The sequence below is a fragment of the Schistocerca cancellata genome, chromosome 2 (genome assembly GCF_023864275.1).
Source record: "Schistocerca cancellata isolate TAMUIC-IGC-003103 chromosome 2, iqSchCanc2.1, whole genome shotgun sequence".
Lineage (NCBI taxonomy): Eukaryota > Metazoa > Arthropoda > Insecta > Orthoptera > Acrididae > Schistocerca > Schistocerca cancellata.
This window is the reverse complement of record NC_064627.1, coordinates 370,127,734-370,151,002: the sequence shown is the minus strand read 5'-3', so window position 1 is coordinate 370,151,002 and position 23,269 is coordinate 370,127,734. Positions and strand designations below refer to the sequence as shown.

The window sequence follows — 23,269 nt, the reverse complement described above, 5'->3', positions numbered from 1 at the left end:
ACTGGCAATGGCCAGGAAAGTGTTTCTGAAGAAGAGAAATTGGTTAACATCGAGTATAGATTTAAGTGTCAGGAAGTCGTTTCTGAAAGTATTTGTATGGAGTGTAGCCATGTATGGAAGTGAAACATGGACGGTAAATAGTTTAGACAAGAAGAGAATAGAAGCTTTTGAAATGTGGTGCTACAGAAGAATGCTGAAGATTAGATCGGTATATCACATAACTAATGAGGAGGTATTGAATAGAATTGGGGAGAAGAGGAGTTTGTGGCACAACTTGATAAGAAGAAGGGACCAGTTGGTAGGACATGTTCTGAGACATCAAGGGATCACAAATTTAGCATTGTAGGGCAGCGTGGAAGATAAAAATCGTAGAGGGAGACCAAGAGATGAATACACTAAGCAGATTCAGATGGATGTAGGCTGCAGTAGGTACTGGGAGATGATGAAGCTTGCACAGGATAGAGTAGCATGGAGAGCTGCATCAAACTAGTCTCTGGACTGAAGACCACAACAACAACAACTCTACATTTAACACTTCAATTTACATGGACTACATGTGGATTGCCCAAAAAGAGTAACTAAACAAATTTTAATAATGCTTAAGAAGCATTAAAAAATGGCCAGTGAGTATCATGTTTAGCGTAAAACACGTGATGATGGATTGGGGAATGTAAATACAGGCTAGAATAGTACATGATAAGCATTGCACTTCAGTGATGTGATATTCAAGAGGACCTACTCATGTGAGTCTTGCAAAGTTAATAGCTAAAAACAAACAGCTGTACTGTGCTAACAAATTGCCGCAAGAAAAGAGTTCTACACTTGACGTAGCATCTAGTTAGCTATATGGTTTAATGAAAAATATGTACAGAAATATACAGTCAAAGCAATTTTGCTGATAAGAGGCTGAGAAAGATGGAGAGGGAGGTTGGAGACATGGCTGAATGCAAGGCACACATGACCTGTGCTGAATAACTATTTGAGCTGAAGTGCTTCTAATTATATGATAGAATAATAAGTGAAATGGAAAATTACATTTGCCACACAATTTCATCTCACTTTAAATTCTTGTCAGGAAACAACTTAAATGAAGGCTCTGCATCTTATCTTGGAAAGTTTGTAGCTGATGTGTGTCTTGCAAAATGTGCCAAATATACACTGAAGAGCCAAAGAAACTGGTACACCTGCCAAATATAATGTAGAACCTCCATGAGCATGCAGAAGTGCCGCAAGACGATGTGGCATGGACTCAACTAATGTCTGAAGTTGTGCTGGACGGAATTGACGCCATGAATTCTGCAGGGCTGTCCATAAATCCATAAGAGTATGAGGGGGTGGAGATCTCTTTTGAACAGTGTGTTGCAAGGCATCCCAGATATGCTCAATAATGTTCGTGTCTGGGGAGTTTGGTGGCGAGCAGAAGTGTTTAAACTCAGAAGAGTGTTCCTGGAGCCACTCTGTAGCAATTCTGGACATATGGGGATCACATTGTCATGCTGGAACTGCCCAAGAATGTCAGAATGCACAATGGACATGAATGGATGCAGATGATGAGACAGGATGCTTGTGTACGTGTCATCTGTCAAGAGTCTTACCTAAATGTATTAGGGGTCCCATATCACTCCAACTGCACATGCTCCGCACAATTACAGGCATCCACCAGTTTGAACAGGTCCCTGCTGAGATGCAGGGTCCATGGGTCCATTAGGTTGTCTCTGCTTGGTGCAATTTGAAACTAGACTTGTCCGACCAGGCAACATATTTCCAGTTACCAACAGCCCAATGTTGGTGTTGATGGGCCAAGGCCAGGGGTAAAGCTTTGTGTTGTGTAGTCATCAAGGGTACACGAGTGGGCCTTCGGCTCCGAAAGCCCTTATCGATGATGTTTCACTGAATAGTTCGCACACTGACACTTGTTGATGGCCCATCATTGAAATCTGCAGCAGTTTGCGGAATGTTTGCACTTCTGTCACTTTGAATGATTCTCTTCAGTCATCGTCAGTCCTGTTCTTGAAGGATCTTTTTCCAGCTGCAGCAGTGTCAGAGGTTTTATGTTTTTCCGGATTCCTGACATTCACGATATACATGTGGAATGGACGTACAGGAAAATCCCCACTTCATCGCTACTTCGGAGATGCTGTGTCCCATCGCTCGTGCACCGGCTATAACAACACGTTCAGACTCACTTAAATCTTGATAACCTGCCATTATAGCAGCAGTAACCAATCTAACAACTGCACCAGACACTTGTTGTTTATGTAGGCTATGGCGACTGCAGTGCTATATTCTGTCTGTTTACGTATCTCGGTATTTGAATATGCATGCATATACCAGTTTCTTTTGGCACTTCAGTGTAATAGAGATGTTGATGCAGTAATGCTTGTTAATGAAAGAGCTGCTTTCAAGTTACAGGTGAAAGATCTGACAAAGGGCATTGAAAACACCTTTCCATATTTTGTAGGTTCTTCAAAGTACAGTTTAAGAGCTGCTTATTAAAAAATCAAAATAGCTTTGAGCAGTGCCAGTGACATCATCTTATTCTGACTGCAGTTTAGCAAGTTAAAGACGATAGAAAACTACTTAAGGTCGAGTATGGGTGAAAGCAGGCTGTCAGATTTAGCTATCTACTCAACAAAACATGACACAGATAACTTCAGTGACATAATAAATGAGTTTCGTTCACTCAAAGCAAGGAAATGCAAAACAACATAACAAAATTATAAAAAAAAACTATAGTTACTGAAAGTTTTGCTAGCTCAGTGCTTAATTATGACTGCTTTTATTTTATTTATGATTAATAATTTGTCAGCTATATATAATTTAAAAGGAACAAATAAAAGATGTTTGTTATTATGCATCGTAATAAAACCAGTATATAGCAAGAGCCGTAAAAAATCAGATGTAGATTTCCTCTTACTCTTAGTTTGTTTAGAAAGTTTATATGATATTCGTAGAATATATGCCACAGAAATATAATTAATGTGTTGTGTGCAGTATTTTTAATCAATGTAGTTCATTTAAGTAATATTTCGTTCTTATTGAAACTACTTAAGTAATTAAAAATTTGCTAATTCTGCCCTCTTTCGACTTTTACACATTGTTAGCAGCTGTTTTATGTTATCATTTTCATGAATGGTTAAGATTTTCTTTTCTGCCATATAACTTTTTACAGCTGTTGAAGCCCAGAACATTACTATATAATTTTCAATATGCTTAATATAACAGCTGTGTTTTTGGCCATTGTAGATTTCCTTGAAGTCTGCTTCAGAAAGTCAAAGCCAATATTTTTATTCTGTAATTGATTTTAATTTGCTTAATTTTACCATGTTGGTGAGTGCCCACCTTTTTCGCTTACTGGTGTTTTAGATTACAGTACTTTACTTTACTTTTCCGTGTCCAGATCAAATTTTATTTTTCCAATAGTTAGCCACCGCTACGGCTTTGTCGTTGGCTTGTAGCAGGTCACTAAAACTGCAGGGCTCCGGCAGTAGTCAGCACATGAGCAGATGTGCCTCGTCTTGTACCTCTCCGCATCCGCCAAGAACGTTGTCATCGTTAGTCAGCAGTCCCCACTTGCACAGATTAGTTTTGCATCTGGGCACACCAGCCCTCAGCCTATTTAGTGTTCTCCACACTGTATAAGGAAGTTTGTTTCCAGGTGCCATTTGCTCTTTTGGTATTATGTGCAGTGCGGTTTGCTCATTTTCCCATTTATGGACTCTATTATGTTCCTGTGAACCGTCAAGGTTCTTGGTTCTTGCAATAAAGCTATTTCTAGACTTAAGCTTCCGAGCCTGAGTGACGTGCCCATTCAGTGGGTGTCGAGAATCTGTTTCTTTCTTTGTTCTCTCAGCGTCTGCTGCCACCTGCCTTCTGATCTTGCATGGGGAAATTCCAGCAAGTAGGTAAAAATTACCCGTTGGTGTGGGTCTGAGACAGCCTGTAACAATTAGCATTGTCTCATTTACACTTACATCAACCTGTTTAGCATGTGCAGATGCTTCCCATACTGGCGCTGCATAGTCTGCTGCAGAAACACACTGAGCAAGTGCTGATGTTCTCAATACTGATGGTTGAGCTCCCCATTCATAGTTTGTTAGCCTGGGGACGATGTTATTCCTGGAGCAGACTTTAGCCTTGGTGTTTTGGCAATGCTGCTTGAAGGAAAGTGTTCTGTCAAGTACAACCCCAAGGTATTTAGGTGTTGGACAGTGCTTTAGCTTCCTACCTTGCCACGTAACGTTGAGCTCAACTTCGGCATCTCTATTGCGCAGATGGAAAGCACATACTTGGGTTTTGTCAGGATTTGGCTTGAGGTGATTGGCGTCATAGTATTGAGTCAGTTTTTCAAGCGCTCTAGAGAGATTTCCAGATGTTGAATCAAAATTGGACCCCTGGACCACCACAGCTGTGTCATCAGCATATACGAACAGTCTTGCATCTTGAGATATAGGTTGGTCATTAGTGTACACATTATAAAGGATGGGAGAAAGTACACTTCCTTGTGGTAAGCCATTCTTCTGCAGTCGCCATCTACTGTTCTTACCATTTAGGGACACATAAAATCTTCGATTCTGCAGAAGACTACCAATAACCATCGTCAACCTACAGTCCCCTGAGAGGTGATATAATTTGCGCAATAGCTTTTTGTGGTTTACCGTGTCGTATGCAGCAGTAAGATCTATGAACGCTGCTACAGTTACTAATTTTTTTTCAAACCCATCTTCTATATGTTGCGTCAGATTAAGTATTTGCCCACAACAAGATCTTCCTGGTCTGAAACCGGCTTGTTCCTTTATGAGATTTCCATCTATAGTTTCTGCCACCCGGTTGAGAATCATCTGCACCAGTATCTTATAGAGATGGCATAGAAGTGACACTGGTCTGTAACTTTTGGGGTCCTTTATCTCCGTGCCAGGTTTTAGTGAAGCCACCACTCTCGCCTGCCGCCATAGTTTTGGAATATTCAGCTCTTTAATACAGGCGTTCATCATTTGTAATAACCAGTTTTGAGTTTTGGGCCCAAACTGTTTTACCTGCTCCGTTCTAAGGCCATCAGTTCCAGCGGCCTTATTCAGTTTCATTCTCTGAATGGCGTCTTCCAGTTCGGTTGCTGTGAATGAAGCATTGAGGAGTCCGTAATCTTTTTGTTCTTGGGGTATAACTCTTTCCCTTTCTCTTTTCCCTTTGGTTTTCCCATTCTTCAGAAGTTGGCTAGCAATCTGATTTGCTGTTACCCCGTTCTTCTGCTGGTGGTCAGTTGGGTCCCCACTTAAGTTTTTCAGTAATTTCCATGCACGTCTGCTGTTTTCTTTCATGTCAAGATTCTCGACTAGTTTGCACCACCGTGCTCTCTTATCCTCAGCAATAGCCCGCATTAGTTCCTCCCCAGCCTCCATCATATCTTCGCTGAAGGGGTCCTGAGTGAACAGCTTTTGGTACCTGACAAGTAAGACCTTACTGCTGCTGGTCAGACCCTGGATGTACTGGGTACGGCAACCCCTTGGGATGTTTATCCTTGAGATCCCTTTCACAAGATAGATAAATCTACCATACTCATCTGGTCGAGGAGGGATTTTCTCAATCTCTTCATCCAATTGCTCTTTAAATTTCTGCCAGTCTGCCTTTTTGAAATTAAACCATCTTCGGAAGGTATCTCCTCTGGTTTAACCATGGCATTCACAACACAAATGACGGGTCTGTGTTGTGTATTTGGGATAGGTTCTTCAGCAAGCTTCATGCACTGTGCTGCCAACTTCCTACTCACAAAGATGTTGTCAGGATTATATCCCCTTCTCCATCTTTTGCTGTTGAACGATGCTGGCTGTTTTGGGTCATGAATGAGTTGTAGGTCATTAGTGTCAGCCCAGGATTCAAGCTGTACACCATTCTCATCAGTCTCATTATATCCCCATGCATCACCATGGCAGTTGAAATCGCCCATGACAAAATTAATATGGTCATATGTAAGTTTGTTTGGTTCATGGAAAACAAAGTCCACATCTGGCGGTTTGTACACAGACGTCTCAGAGAACTTCTGGGCACGAATGGTAAGTACTTCAATGTTGTTTACTTCTGTATTGCGGCTGATGTTACGTTGAGCCCGGGTCTGATGAAAATCGCACTCCCATACTTGTCGTGAGGTCTTTCAATGGCCAAATCCATTCCTGCTATTTTAGGTCTGTGGCTGGTGGCTCTCCGGTGTGTTTCCTGCACCAACAATACGTCGCATTTATGTTTATAGCACATGTCTGCTAATAAAACACTCTTATGACTAGAGAATCCCTCAATATTTATCGAGATCGTCACAAGGGGTGGTCTTGATAAAGGCTGTTGCATCTTGATGTTAATTTGGTTTTGGACTTTAACTTGAACTGGTGTTAGAAGGATTAGCCGGTGAAATCTTTCACCGTTTCCAGGGTACACCCGATTGTGTCTGTCTTCAGTCTTTAGGCTCACAATCTTCTAGGAGGCTCCTTCTTTGTACCCATTAGATTACAGTGCAACATCTTTTTATTGGTATCACAGTATATTTGTTTTAAAAATGCAAACAGTAATAGTTTTTTCTGTGATAAGTGATATTGCCATGATCTCATTGCTCACGTAATGCCCAGCATTTGAAAGAAATAATTCCAACCGATGAATGCACCAAACATCTGTGACAAATTTACTGCGGTATCCACAACTCTCCCTTCAAGCATTGCAGAGATTAGATGTTTCTTGATTCTGTCCATAGTGACTATTTTTGGAGGTAAGACTGACTGATATTCATAAAATATGAAGGAAAGAAAATTAGTCTTTAGTCACAGTCATAATTTTTGCTTAAAGCACTTTATATCTTAAGTCCTGAAGGCCCATCTTCAGGTATTTGACATATTATTTTGTCATTGTGAGAATACAGTGATTGATGGTGTAAAACCACTGAATTACACATTACTTTAGATTTTCCTAATAACGGTTAATATTTTTGATAATTATGTTTTTATAAGGTAAATTATCCGTACTTCAGTTCTTAACAACTGCTAACTGAAGGAAGCCACTAGGAACTGCTGAGTGAAAATAATGACAAAATAATATGTTAAGCGCCTGAAGAAGAGCATTCAGGGATAAAAATGTGTAGTGATGTAAACAGAATTTTGTTTACAACTTAAGGATAATGTTATTTCCTTCATATTTGATTATGTTTATCAGTCATATCTCTAAAAATAGCCACTATGGATAGAATTAAGAAATATTTAATCTCTGCTATGCTTGAAGGGAGAGTTCTGGATATTATAGTAAATTTGTCATGAACCTTAACTGAGGTCATCTGTTGGAATCATGCTGTCAACATTTCTTTGAAATGCATGTTGAACAGTGTTACAATGTCTTGTAATCTACAAGGTCTGTGTGTACCAAAATAAATACAAATTACATCAGTCTTCCTAAAATTAAAACTGTTGATTTTAAAATTTTCTGCAAGTGGTTTAACATGAAAAACAAAACAATCCATGATTTCCTAGATATAAAAAATTGTGCGATGTAACAGAGTACATAATTATGTCAACAGTTATTGAGTAAACTTAATGGCAGATTAAAACTTTGTGGCAGACTGAGATTCAAACCCAGAATGCCCTGACTGACTCAAGTTTCTTGCTCCATGCTGCTTTGCATTGCATTATCACATGTCTTCTTTTGTGGAAGGTTTATCTCAGTTCAATGAATGATCATAAGTTGCCAAAAAATCTAACCGTTAACACTTCTGGACTTTTGTAAAAGTATGGTATCGACTAGTTACACCATGAATGACCTTGTGAGTCACATCCTCATTATGTTAAAATATAAATTACAATAGATTTTCCATTTGAAGCCAACATTTGCCAGAATTAATATTCAAAATTAATTATATTTTATTCTGTTCATTCCATGTATGCTTTCTTAATGTTGGTGTGGCAACTACAGCAATATTTTGAGTTCCAGCATAAGTAAATGTGTATCTTTGGTGATTTTAGTCCATCCTGTCTTGGATAATTTAATTCTTTTATTGTTTGTAGATATTTATGGTGTCAGTTCATCTAATTACTGTTATTGCATTTTTGTCAGTTAGTGGTGCAGTAGTAGTTAAATTTTGCACTTTTAAAATTTTTGTCACTGGAGCAAATTACATGCCAAGGAAATAGTGAATAACAACAAAGTCACCATTTTTACTGAATTCATAATAAAGTGTATGGGTTATTTTCTTCACAAATAAGTTTATTAACTGCTCAAACATGTTGGAATATCAACAATATAAGGAAAAGACACATTGTTACTCATCGTAAAGATTACACATGGAGCTGCAACCAGGGACAAAAGCTTTCAGCCAAAGCCTCCTTCAGAAAAGGAAACAAACACACATTCATTCGCACAACCAAGCACACCTCATGTAAACAAGACCACTATCTCCGTCAGCTTGGACTGAATGCTTCATGTGAAAATAAGGGTAGGAACAAACAAATGGACTCCCCGTTCCAAGTGCATGAAAGAGAGTTTCTCCAGCTCATCAATGTTTCATTTCATTTTAGGGTTTCCATTCTTTTTTTCTGCTTTGAGTAACAATGTGACATTAGATGCACCAAAAATGCTTCTACTGTAGTATACTTAAAAACAGAATGTTTTTATTGTGACAATCTATTTTTATGGCATTTCCTTTTAGTTTTAATAGTATTGAAATGACAGGAGTTTATTACTGTGGTCATCTGATAAAATCGATCCCAGCCTTCATGGATGCTGTAATTGGGGTTAATTAATATGATGTATACTCAAAGGCCATCACTGTGGTATCAGTAGTGCAGCTCAGGTTAAGATTCAACCAAGACCCATTTGTTGCAGTAGTAAACAATGATTTACCATTTTGGATTGCTTACATAGTTTTGAAATATTGTTTAACATTCGCAAGCAACGTATTTCTTAACTTTATATATGCAAAATATTTAATCGTTTTAAGAAGTTTTCTTGGTACAAAGTGTGACACATTCCAGTTTTATGAATTATTTTTCATTGTAATGAATAAGTTTGGCCGATTAGGGCAACTTCAGGTTTCAAATATGGGGAGGACAGTATGTTCTATAAATGTCCTGTTGCCACTTACTTTGAGTCACATAGATAAACATGTCTTTTTGTTCTTTTTATTCTATTATTATTTGTTAATATTTACAGCATTAGTTCATCAGATTATTCTGATTGTATTTTCTCAGTTTGTTGAGTTGAATGTTTCTAAATTTTGCCATTTTTGTTGTGGAAGAAAATTACTTATCAAAGTGAATTGTGAATTTCCACAACAAGCAGTAATTCTGTTTATGGCCTGTCAACCACAATCACAGTTAAAATTAGAACAGCAAGTGTATATTGTCAATGAATGCTGATGATTGTTACCCTTTCTTTCGTATTTTAGATCTGAAAATGGCCTAATTTGACCTAAAGTAGACAATAAAATATTTGTGATTTAGACTTTGGGTTGTATGTAAAAGTACAAACTTTATTTCTCCTTTTGTCAAAAAGCCTCACCTTTCTGTGCACACTAATCTTCTGATGCATACTGTATGTTATAGTTAAGAAAGTCAAGCAGTATTTCATATCAAGATATTCAATACAGACGTTAATGGACAAAATGTTCCAGTACAAATACCTAGAGTTTGACATGAATGCTGCTACCAAATACGGTAGTTGTGCACCAAAGAGCTATCTGAAATTGAATGTTGCTCATCCAGAACATTACTAATGTAAACTGTTTCATTTCTACTAGAAACAAAAACTGAAATTTTAGAATCCAAGTTCCTTTTATAAAATTTCATTTGATTTAAGATATTTTTATTCAGGATTATTGTCATAGTTTTCTGTGGTAAACAGTTTTTGTATATATTCAATAACATGCAACATCCCAGACAGAAAAATGATTTCAGATATTTAATATGACAACTCCGAAGTTCTCCTTGAAGCTCTTAGACAATGAAATGTTTGATGCAATCGTATCTGTAATTGCCCCTATCACCCAATTTGGACTCACTCTATATTTAGAGATTATGAATATAGCTGCAGTATTTTAGAACTTCATGAATATTTCTTGCAAAATCATATGTAATAGTCATATTAGCAGTCCAATAATATCATGTACATTGCCAGCTCAAATCAACAACACAGAGCATGGAGAAACATGTGCTAAGGGAATCAATTTGTGCACTTTGGAATTCAAATATTTCTAGAACACATTATTGAATTTAAAATATTATTACAGAATCTCATCAGAGCCTTACTTTATCATAGCTAGAGTAGGAACCTCCTTTGGTAGTTGTTTCTGCAATTCCATTAAAAGATCAGTATATTTTGAGATTGTCTCCTTAAACTTGTTTGTTTTGTGTAGAGCTACTATTTGTAGATACCAGTCTCAGCTTTTAGCAGAATAAATATTATTTTGGTAATGGATGTTCAGTGTAAATGATTGTGCAACTGGTTAATTTTTTAGATAAAGTGGATATTTGATATATGTTTATTAAAAATGTAAACCATCAGGAAACCATCTCAGATATTTCAGATTAATAGAAAAAACTGTATTTACCATTTGTGATGATAACGAAAAAACACAATTGTTATGTCTAGTTCCTTCAGTGACAAAACCAGATTATTTGTACAGAATTCTCTCGTTTGGGATTCTTACAAGTTGTTAATGTTGATACAGCTGCCAATCCTGTTCAGCTACATCATTGTGTTGACTCTTTTTCAGGTTTTTGTGTGCCGTCATTTGTCTGATAAGAAAGACCTAAATATTTTTAGTTTGATGAATGTTTCGATTGACCCCTGTGTTGTTTTTTTTCCACATCAAGTGATGAGAAAACAACTTGTTAGCACATGACATTTCACAAGTTTCTTTCTTGGGCTCATTGTCTCTGATAAGCACATCCATCATGTCTCGAATCAGTAGATTTGCTGGTTTAAGTTCCAATCAACACAAAACACTGCATGTGGCAACAATCTGACAGGTGCCCAATTGCAGAACTTGTGTACAAATTGTACCATACTTAGTAACAAAAACTACCACTGATTGCAGAGGAATATATCTGCATTGCTTATATTAAAAGAAAGAAAAATCCATTTCCATGATCACAAGATAATAATTATTTCTAAATGTCTTACAAAGAGCCCAAGGAAAGGGAACTAATATTAAAGGAGGGGAAGTATCACAAAATGACGTATGTTTCTTGTGTGGAAAAATATTCTCGAATTGGACCTGTTCATATGGAGTTTTACTGATAAGCTGTTATGAGAAAACGACCAGAATGGCAGCCAGATGTATCACAAGTATCCTGGCAATCAGACTGTGCACTATTTTCACTGAGGGCTAAGCTTTAACATGTCTACAAGTCAGAGTTATGTGGCCTTCAAGTCAGAATTACGTGGCAGTTGTTGGCTCTGAGCAGATGAGTGTGACAGTTGTGTGTTTCATGTTTAAATGAATTTATAGCGCAGTATTGATTCTACGGCCTTAATTGTTTTGATGAAGGGAAGGTCATCCTGTGGCTATACAACTGAATATTGAAGAATTAAGTTCATTGACTGTATGCAAATTGTACACTTTTAACATTAATGCAACAAAATTTTTCATCTGAAACAGAGTAAGTACTGAGTTTATTTCTGGTAATGTTTTATTACAAGCTACCTAATACTGCTCATGAATGGGTCCACAAATGTAGTCATATCACGATGCGTCTCATCAAGCAATTCTTATTTTAGCTCAGCATTTTGAAGAACATTACAAGCCTTCACTGTGACAGTTGTAAATGCTCTTGGGATGGTCAAAGATGGTTGAAAGTTAGTCGTTTTATTGACAGTTATGGAAATTGCACACTCTACAAATTGTCTTGTTCAACTTAAGCAGTGGTGAGGGAAGCTGACGGACCAGAGTAACTTTAGCATGAAGAGTTACTGCCAAATTACATAACTTGATGAAACTTGGACCACATATGGAAAGAACTATTACAGTATAGTACAGAAGATAAATGAAAGAAATATGCAATGATATGAACAGAAATGAAACCTTTATTCAAACATAATAGTTACACTGAAGTCATTGTGATTTATGATGGTCCCATGGACATTACCCAAGGCAGGTTGTGGTTCTTAATAGGGTATGTGATGGTTGTGGACAGCAATGGATACTGTGCAATGTGCCCCCACATTCTGGCCACAAAGTTCCACTCCTCCACAGTATGGTTGACAACTGCTGGATGGTCGCTGGTGCGCGTTGATGTGCTGCAGTACATCTCCCCATCACATCCCACATGAACTTGATGGCATTTAAGTCAGAGAAATGGACAGGTCAGTCCGTTCGCTGAATATCCTCTCGTTCAGATGGCTCCTCTACCTGCGCAGTTTGATGTGGTCATGGATAATCATCAATTAGAAGGATGTCATGGCTGAATGTGTCCATGAAAAGATGCAAATTAGGAAGGAATACAGTATTACAATAACATTGACCAGTGAGTGTACTGTGTTCAGTGAGTTGGAAGTCAGTATGCCCATGCAACATTATGCCTGTCCAAGGGAGCACGTGGACCACCAAAATGATTGTGGTCGACAGTGTTCCTGGATGCGTGACATACCCTCATATATGGATGGGGAGAGGTGGGAACATACACTGCACCAGTGTGTATGAAAAAAATTGCCAAAAGTTATGAAATTCGTCGCCACCTCCATGTTGTAGGTCACCCAGTCACCCATTTATTTACCTCTTGCTAGAAATTCTTGTTGTGAACACGTGTCCTGACAGATAATTTCCTACTGTATTTGGTGTTAAACCCTGAAACAAATTCCCCCCCCCCCCCCCCCCCCCCCCCCCCCCCTCTCTGAAAGTGGCATGGAGTTTCCATATAACTTCCACATGCTCATCGTTATTTCCTACTGTTTCTGTATATGATAATACAGCACTAGTGAATCTAGCCTAAGGTGAATAGTATTCCTATCTTCCTCTGTTCCTCTTGTGTGTGTGTGTGTGTGTGTGTGTGTGTGTGTGTGTTTTGCACTTCAAAATTAATTTTATGTTTAGTTTTCATCGTTTGGATGTGCCACTTTTAAATAAAGCTACTTTTGAATTTTTGCAGGGCTACCTTGCCTGTAGGGGAAACCTCCCACGGTCCTAGCCATGAGCACCACTGTGATATACATCGGAACATGAATTTCTTCAACCAGTTCCCAGGTAACTGTCGAGTACATATTTAGATAATAATATACTTGTCATGTTGTATTCTTATATCAAAATGGACCTCCATTTGCATAATTTCAAATAATAGGGTCTCTTTTCTGTGAGTTTTAGAGCTAGTGCTTACCATTCTGCATGTCTGTATGCTCTTTATTTAAGGTATTGAAATGGTTTACTTTAAGCTATTGAAATAATAGGACTAGATGAGGTGTACGTAGTATGGTCTGAATAACTATGAAATTTGCCAGGTGATAAGAAGAATCTTCTGTTCAGTTTCCTTGACCTTTCCTCTTTCGCAAATTTTATATAATGAGCCCTATGTTTCACTGTCACATGATGTAAGTAATTCAAAACTGGCATCTTTTATTGTGAGATGAATGCTGTCATTAAAACATTAGAGTCAAATTAAAAACAAGAATATAATTGAGCTGATTAATATTAACTCTCATAGCTATGAACTAGTATAGTTAGTGTGCAAGTATTTTACCCTGAAGTCACACATATTTTTAATGTTACAATGACTGATTTATAGCTTGAGCATTTTGACCTATTGCTTTTCAGCATGTGCAGAATGATAATGCCTTTGTTTTAATTTACAATTTTATGTTTCACTATTATATTGTCAGAAAAGCATTCTTTTATGTGAACCTGCTGTCCAAGAAACATAAAAAATGCATTCTACTGGTGTACTTCCTTTTGGTTCAAAATTTACTGTTTAGAGCAGTTGATTTATATGTATGAAAAAGGAGCAAATTGTCACATTGCTTGCCATAGTGTAAGAACAGTTGTATGTGTAATTTAGTTCTCTGCATCAAACAATGGAAAATCCAGGATGGAATGTAACAATACCAGAGAAAGAAAGTTGTTACTCACCATATAGTGGAGATGCTGAGTCGTGATAGGCACAACAAAAAGATTCACACAATTATAGCTTTCTGCCATTAAGGCCTTTGTCAGCAGTAGACACACACACACACACACACACACACACACACACACACACACACACACAACTTGCACACATGTCTGCAGTCCCAGAGTGTAGTTTCAGTTCTCTGGGACTACAGATATGTGTGTGTGTGTGTGTGTGCGTGTGTGTGTGTGTGTGTGTGTGTGTGTGCCTACTGCTGACAAAGACCTTAATGGCCGAAAGCTATAATTGTGTGAATCTTTTTGTTGTGCCTATTGCAGCTCAGCATCTCCACTATGTGGTGAGTAGCAACTTTCCTTCTCTGGTATTGTTAGTTCTCTGCATGTAATTCATGTGTTTTTAAATAGACTGAAATGCAATGCCACTGAGAGTTGCTTGATGAACTGCTTCTGAGCTTCATCCTTCATGCGTAATACAGTTTCTGGGAATGTTTGACTTCTGCAGTCAGCTGATACTTACATATGGGCATTTTGAATTGAAACAATTTCTCTATCATCTGGCAGAAAATCCAAAGAGATTATGGTCATATGTAAAATATGATAACAGCAAGACACAGCTGATGCCTTCTCTGCGCGATAGCAATGCAAATACTATCGATGACTGCTGTGAAAGCAGAGTTACTAAACAAAGCCTTTCAAAATTCCATCACTAAAGAAGACAAAGTAAATATTCCAGAATTTTGAATCAGGAACAGCTGCCAACATGAGTAACTTAGAAATAGATATTATCAAGTACTCAATAGATAAATTCTTAGGTATGAAGTAGTAACTGTAAAATAATAATAATAATAATAATAATAAGTAAAAAAATTAATTATTTTGTGTAAAGAAAATTTATTTTAAAGTGACACGTTCCACATCATTATGAAATGTCATATTCATGATCTGTGGAACAAGGATTAATGTATGTGTGTAATTATGCAACTTAAATCACTTAATAAAAGTGAGTATTCCGGTCCAGATTTTATACCAATTAGGTTCCTTTTAGAGTATGCTGATGCAATAGCTCCACACTTGACAATCAAAGTAAGAGCATATGGACTATCAGACCAATTGTGTGATTGGATTGAGGAGTTCCTAGATAACAGGACGCAGCATGTTATTCTCAATGGAGAGAAGTCTTCCGAAGTAAGAGTAATTTCAGGTGTGCCGCAGGGGAGTGTCATAGGACCGTTGCTATTCACAATATACATAAATGACCTGGTGGATGACATCGGAAGTTCACTGAAGCTTTTTGCAGATGATGCTGTGGTGTATCGAGAGGTTGTAACAATGGAAAATTGTACTGAAATGCAGGAGGATCTGCAGCAAATTGACGCATGGTGCAGGGAATGGCAACTGAATCTCAATGTAGACAAGTGTAATGTGCTGCGAATACACAGAAAGATAGATCCTTTATCATTTAGCTACAAAATAGCAGGTCAGCAACTGGAAGCAGTTAATACCATAAATTATCTGGGAGTACGCATTAGGAGTGATTTAAAATGGAATGATCATATAATGTTGATTGTCGGTAAAGCAGATGCCAGACTGAGATTCATTGGAAGAATCCTAAGGAAATGCAATCCGAAAACAAAGGAAGTAGGTTACAGTACGCTTGTTCGCCCACTGCTTGAATACTGCTCAGCAGTGTGGGATCTGTACCAGATAGGGTTGATAGAAGAGATAGAGAAGATCCAACGGAGAGCAGCGCGCTTCGTTACAGGATCATTTAGTAATCGCGAAAGCGTTACGGAGATGATAGATAAACTCCAGTGGAAGACTCTGCAGGAGAGACGCTCAGTAGCTCGGTACGGGCTTTTGTCAAAGTTTCGAGAACATACCTTCACCGAAGAGTCAAGCAGTATATTGCTCTCTCCTACGTATATCTCGCGAAGAGACCATGAGGATAAAATCAGAGAGATTAGAGCCCACACAGAGGCATACCGACAATCCTTCTTTCCACGAATAATACGAGACTGGAATAGAAGGGAGAACCGATAGAGGTACTGAAGGTACCCTCTGCCACACACCGTCAGGTGGCTTGCGGAGTATGGATGTAGATGTAGATGTAGATGAAATACAACTGTTCTCTCGACGAAAGATCCGTACCCAAAGACTGGAAAGTTGCACAGCTCACACCAGTATTCAAGAAAGGTAGAAGGAGTAATCTACTAAATTACAGGCCTGTATTATTAACATCGATATGCAACAGGATTTTGGAACATATATTGTATTCAAACATTACGAATTACCTGGAAGAGAATGGTCTATTGACACACAGTCAGCGTGGATTTGAAAAACATTGTTCTTGTGAAACACAACTAGCTCTTTACATACACAAAGCGTTGAGTGTTACTGACAAGGGATTTCAAATTAATTCCATGTTTATAGATTTCCAAAGGCTTTTGACACTGTATCACACAAATGGCTTGCAGTGAAATTGCGTGCTTAAGGAATAACGTCTCAGTTATGTAACTGGATTCAGATTTCCTGTCAGAGGGGTCACAATTCATAGTAACTGATGGAAAGTCATTGAGTAAAACAGAAGTGATTTCTGGCATTCCCCAGGGTAATGTTATAGGTCCTCTGCTCTTTCTTATCTATATAAACGATTTAGGAGACAATCTGAGCAGCCATCTTAGTTTGTTTGCAGATGGTGCTGCCATTTTATCGTCTAGTAAACTCATCAGAAGATCAAAACAAATTGCAAAATGATTTAGAAAAGATATCTGAATGGGGCAAAAATTGGCAGTTGAGCCTAAATAACGAAAAGTGTGATATCATCCACATTAGTGCTAAAAGGAATCCGTTAAACTTTGGTTACATGATAAATAATTCAGTTAAATAACTAGGGATTACAATTATGAGCAACTTAAATTGGAATGAGCACAAAGAAAATGTTGTGGGGAGGGCAAACCAAAGACTGTTTTTTTATTGGCAGAAGAATTAGAAACTGTAACAGCACTACTAATGGGACTGCCTACACTACGGTTGTCTGTGCTCTTTTGGAGTACTGCTATGCTGTCTGGGATCCTTACCAGATAGGATTAACAGAGTACATTGAGGAAGTTCAGTGAAGAGCAGCATGATTCATATTATCTTGAAATAGGGGAGTGGGTGTCATAGACATATTGCAAGATTTGGGATGGACACCATTAAAACAAAGGCTTTTTCATTGCAGTGGAATCTTCTCATGAAATTTCAATCTCCAACTTTCTCCTCCAAATGTGAAAATATTTTGTTGTAGCTGACCTACATAGGGAGAAATGATCATCGTAATAAAATAAGGGAAATTAGAGCTTGCACAAAAAGATATAGATGTTTGTTTTTTCTGCACGCTGTTTGATAGTGGAATAATAGAGAATTATTCTGAAGGTGGTTTGATGAACCCCCTGCCAGGCACTTAAGTGTGATTTGCAGAGTATCCATGTAGATGCAGATGTAGATTAAAATTTATTGCTTTGATTTATCTTGTACTAATCCACAGTGCTATATGCCAATTAATTCTAAACATAGTCTGTAGATGAACACAGAAATTTCTGGGACAAAATATTTGCTTTGAGGTACAGTTCAAACCACTTTATTTTTTGCGAACACAATAAGTAACTTGTATGACCAATATAATGCTTCATTCAAACAATGGAAAATCCAGGATGGCATGTAACAATATTAAAGAAGGAGAGTTGCTACTCACCATGTAGCGGAGATGCTGAGCCGCGATAGGCACAACATTGTTGATCTCCACCTCTGAGATGGCTACATCAGAACCTCCATCCATGTCAAACCTACTAACCACCAGCAATACCTCCACTTCAACAACTGCCACCCATTCCATACCAAGAAGTCCCTTCTGTACAGCCTAGCTACCTGTGGTTGTCGCATCTGCAGTGACAAGCAGTCCGTCTCAAAATATACTGACAGTCTCACTGAAGCCTTCACTGACCGTAATTATCCTCCAAACCTCCTGGGCCTTATCTTTCCCGTCGTCCACCACCTCCAAAAGTCCCACAGTCTGGCCACAGAGGAGCATTCCCCTTGTAACTCAGTACCATCCGGGACTGGAGCAACTGAATTACATTCTCCACTAGGGTTTAGATTACTTCTCGTCGTGCCCTGAAATGAGAAATGTCCTGCTCACTATCTTTCCCACCCCTCCTACAGTGTTATTCTGCTGTCCACTGAAGCTACACAATATACTCGTCCATCCTTACACAATCCCTGCTCCCAATCCCATACCTCATGGCTCATACCCCTGCAATAGACCTAGATGCAAGACTTGTCCCATACATCCTCTTACCACCACCTGCTCCAGTCCGGTCAGTAACATCACCTATCGCACCAAAGGCAGGGCTACCTGTGAAACCAGTCATGTGATTTACAAGCTAAGTTGCAACCATGTGCTGCATTCTATGTTGGCATGACAACCAACAAGCTGTCTGTCCGGATGAATGACCACTGGTGAACTGTGGCCAAAAAACAAGTGGACTACCCTGTTGCTGAACACGCAGCCAAACATGATATCCCTCATCTCAATGACTGCTTCACAGCCTGTGCCATATGGATCTTTCCCACCAACACCAGCATTTCTAAATTGCGCAGGTGGGAACTCTCCCTGCAATACATCCTAAGTTCCTGTAACCCTCCTGACTTCTACTTTTGTTAGTCACTGTCCTCCAGCCCCCTCCCTGTTTCCATTCCAGCACTTCACAGCTGTCATTTCACTACCACACCCAGTCTTTTAATTTCTTTTTATTTCACTCCTTTCCGCTACTCCCCCCCCCCCCCCACCCCACCCCACCCCACCCCACCCCACCTTCTTTCCTGCCCTTCATCTAAACTGCAGCACTTCACCTCCCACTCCCCCCCCCCCCCTGCCCCAGCCTCCTCCTTACCCCCATCCAGTCGCCACTCCCATCATGCAATGGTGTTGCTGCTCGCAGTGTGGTTTCAGTTGTCTGAGACTGCAGACGTGTGTGCAAGTTGTGCTTACATGCATGTGTGTGTGTGTGTGTGTGTGTGTGTGTGTGTGTGTGTGTGTGTGTGTATTGCTAACAAAGGCCTTAATGGCCGAAAGCTATAATTGTGTGAACCTTTTTGATGTGCTTATCGCAAGTCAGCATCTCCACTCTATGGTGAGTAGCAACTTTCCATATAATGCTTATTTACAACCAGTTTGTCTCATTGTAATTAAATCAAGCTGAAGCTGATAACATGTATACAAGATATTAGTGATTTGGTCTTTATTTCAATCAGTTATTGTGCAGCGTATTTCCAAATGCTCAGTGTTAAATTTGTTACAGTTAAATTAAAGAAACGGATATACAGCACCGATATGTTTTGTTACATCTTCAGCTTAACTTTTCTGTTCTGCAGATGATTTAGGATGTTCAAGCGTGATGGGAAAATTTGGTGGATACAGAACATAGAATTTGGGAACATAAATTCAGTAATAAAAGTGTGTGTTTAAAGTATGCCGTTCAGTGTGTCATTGTACATAGCACTCATGGCACACTTTGTCTTCAGGAGTGTATAAGACAGATACGTTCCATTTCAGTGGACAGATTCAAGTAACTCATTGTGGAATTCTATAATACTTAGTGTGTTGTTTCTTGAAGAATGTCAGTGAAATATTTTTTAACTGTCTATTTTAGTCCAGCAATGATTGCAGATTTGTATGGCACACTTTTCTTTTACAGTTTAACCAAGAATTGCCACAAACATCGAGTCAGGGGATGTGGGAGTTAAGGAGTGCCATTATAATACAGGGTCTATACGACCCAGGACAACCGGGAGATCCGGGAAAAACCTGGGAATTCTTTTGGAATTTCGGGAATTTTTCATTGTTGTAGTTTTCAGTTAAATTTTTGGGATTTTGACTGGTAACAACCAATACTCTAACAAAGAGTATTACTGTAGCCCGCTTCTGCAGAATAATACTGCAGGAACAAAACATGAACGAGGGGGGCAAAAAAAAAAAAAAAAAAAAGAAAAAAAAAAAACGAAAATAAAACTTAAGTCGCAAAGGAAATGCGCTGTATGCAACAAAATGCAGTGCTCATACAAGCGTCTGGCAACAGCAAAGTGTGTCAAAGGCTTTAGGAAGACTATGCAATGCTTCTTAACAACAAATTGCCTCCGATGAGCGTGACATGACAGCTGTTTACATTAGGTTTGTTTTAATGCAAGATCTTTTAATGTTTTACACGTACAAACATATGGCCTTCCTGTATCATCGTAGCTGCGCAAGTACAGTGACACCTGTTATCTGGCGCTCTCTGGCAACTGTCGAACCAAACCTATTTCTAACAGGTCACAGGAAAATATTGTGGATGGTGGTTTGAAAAGCGTTACTTTGAAAGTTAATTTCCTTTTATGCAAGATGAACTATGTGCGAGAATGTACGTTGAATTTCTTAAATCACAGAGCGTTTGACTCTCATTTAAAAATCAAATCTTTGGGGACGACCATATAGAAGAATTTCTTGCCCAGAAAATCAGACATTTATGTTCTTATTAAAAATTTTACTGGCACATTTATGTGGTGTATCTTAAAGTGCAACACGCTGAAAAGAGATTATCATTATAAGTGGAAGTTTAGCTTCTCTTGCAGCTTATTAATCTTCGAGACCAATATTATATGTGAAAGCTTTGCTTTTATTGTAGCAACAATATGTATATTAATTTAAACCATTAACTTCCCTTATTTGTGTGTTCGCACTACTTAAGAGTGATCTTGCTGTTGGCTGACTACATCAGGTCTCCTATGCTGTCATCAGCTGGCGAGATCACACGACATGAGCTGTGACTGGCTTACAAAAGCGCATCGCAATCTCGATTTCAATGCTTCGGAAAGTAACATGCGGTGTTTGGCGGAATTCGAGTTCTTACTTTTGTAACACGAAAATTTGCAGCGTACATGTTGCTGCACATCAAAGATCTTTCCGAAACCTGTTTTTTCCCATAGTTTCATTTTTTAAAGTGCCGGGTAATTCTACGTCAGTGTATAAAACCATAAACAATCAAAGGATTGATACGTTTTACAGTGACGATTAAAAGTATACTGTCACTTAACACGGAAAAAGTGTGTTTTCATCCGGGAGAAAGTGTATTTTCAACCAGGAAATCCAGGAATTTTTTTTCCTTGTCCATGTATACACCCTGTAATATGAAATAATGTGCCTTCCAAACAATTGATAAATGGCTTCTGCCAAGTTTTAAGCAGTATATGAAAGCTTCAACTTCAGTGGAAACACATGTTCATCATGATTACGTGTGGGTAGCTGTGTAACTTTCATGCAGATGAAGCAAAATAATGGACTGATGTTATTGTTAGTCTCAGCGCATCCTCCAGTTGAACTAAACAAATTAATGATTTTATAGCTTGACATAGTATACTATACTGTAACCTGGGTGCTACCCAATGGATGTCTGTGTAGCTGAGAAGAATTTTCTTTTTTGCAGTAATGACAGTTGTGTACAATGATGTACATGGAAATGTACTTCATCTGAAATTCACTCATTAGTAAGGAAATTGGTGTCATCTAGCCATTATTAGTTCATAGATCTCAACAAAGAATTTGTGCCAATTGTGTACTTTATGAAATGACTTCCTTTTTGCCTGACAAAAGGAAACTGGACATAGTATCCCTTCAGTTGTCTAATGGAAATGTTGCCTTATCATAAATAAAATGTGACTGTGGAAGTAGCAAAGAAAAAAATGAAATGATCGTATGGCATTGCTGACCGAAGGCCCCATCCAGGGAAGTTTGGCTGCCAAGTGCAAGTCTTATTTCAGTCAACACCATAGTGGGCGACTCAGGACAACAAAACACCCAGTCCACAAGCAGAGAAAAACACCAATCCGGCTGGGAATTGAACCCAGGCCCACTGCATGGGAGGCAAGCACGTAACCACTCAGCTAAGCAGGTGGACAATAGAAAAGAAGAATGTACTTCATTCAGGGAAAGCTGTAATTTATAATTCATATACTATTCTTTGTGTGTTTCATCACCTCAACTGTTGCAATTATGCCAATCGCTGATGGAAATTTAGGGTGGCATCAATATGCCGTGTGATACATTATATTCCAAAGCTGCCTGAGAGCTTCAGAAACAAGCTAAATTACTTTTTATTCCATTGTGTGCCAGATTCTAATTCCATCAGACACTGAAACACAGTTCTTTGACACGAGCTAATAATGTTGCTTAAGTGCATTTTCTTCAGTAATTACACTACCACTCTTCTTATAAAATTCATTTTATAGTGACTCTCCATTGTGCATCACTCTTGTGCCAGTTTGCTACTATATGGTAGAATCTTCTCATTAATTTAATATTAACCGAAAACACTTAGAAATACTCTAGCTTATTGTAAAATAAAATTTCCTCTGTTCCACACTGTATGTCCTCCTCCAGTCCTTGAGAAGCAGAACAGTTAACATTTACAATTAAGCTGCATTTTTACTCTAACTGCCAAACTGATGAAAGAAAGCCATGGGATCTCCTCTAGTTAGTTCTCGGTTGTGCCATTCATTTAAATTTATCATCTACTTCCCCATATTTTGGAACATTTATAGGGAGCCCTTTAGAATTTGCTGTACTTCAAAGTCCGCTGAGAAGTTAATGCTGAAATTTTTTTAGAAATGTTTTATGAGTGGTGTTTGATAAATTAAGAGTTACGTAGATGAGTCACAGTATGTATGTAGCTCCTAATACACATTATCAGGCTTTTGTACTACAACGTACTACAACGCAGAACGAACTGCTAAAACTGTTCTGTGAGCTCTGTGTTGCAGAATACTGAAGATAATGTCAACCAATAAACCAAATCAAATTTGAGAATTAAGTGTTACCTTTACTACTGTAAGGGGCATTCAAATGAATATGAGACAGATAGAAAAAAGTAAGTAAACTGTGTTTTGTTTCAAAAGTGATCACCATAACTGTTAATACAATTATCTTACTGTGAGAAAAGGTGGTGAAAACTTTGATGGGAAAAAAATTTGCAGTTGCCTTCTGAGCCTTGATAGTTCCCAGGCGTGCATCTCTTTGTCTCAAACAAATTTACAGCCATGAATGTCTTTCAGCATTGCTCAAGAAATATGGAAATTGCATGGGGAGGGATCAGGACTGTATGGAGGATGTGTAAA

At 38.4% G+C, this 23,269-nt stretch overlaps 1 protein-coding gene across 12 annotated transcripts in view; it reads left to right on the top strand.

The window, feature by feature from the left end:
• Window positions 1-23,269, top strand: part of LOC126161768 (mitogen-activated protein kinase kinase kinase kinase 5) — a 323,445-nt gene that overhangs the window by 209,564 nt on the left and 90,612 nt on the right. For all 12 annotated transcript variants that reach the window (XM_049917837.1, XM_049917835.1, XM_049917832.1 and 9 more), the window contains one exon: window positions 13,113-13,207. In XM_049917837.1, the coding sequence (XP_049773794.1) occupies window positions 13,113-13,207 (95 nt within the window). The remainder of the gene's footprint in view (window positions 1-13,112; window positions 13,208-23,269) is intronic.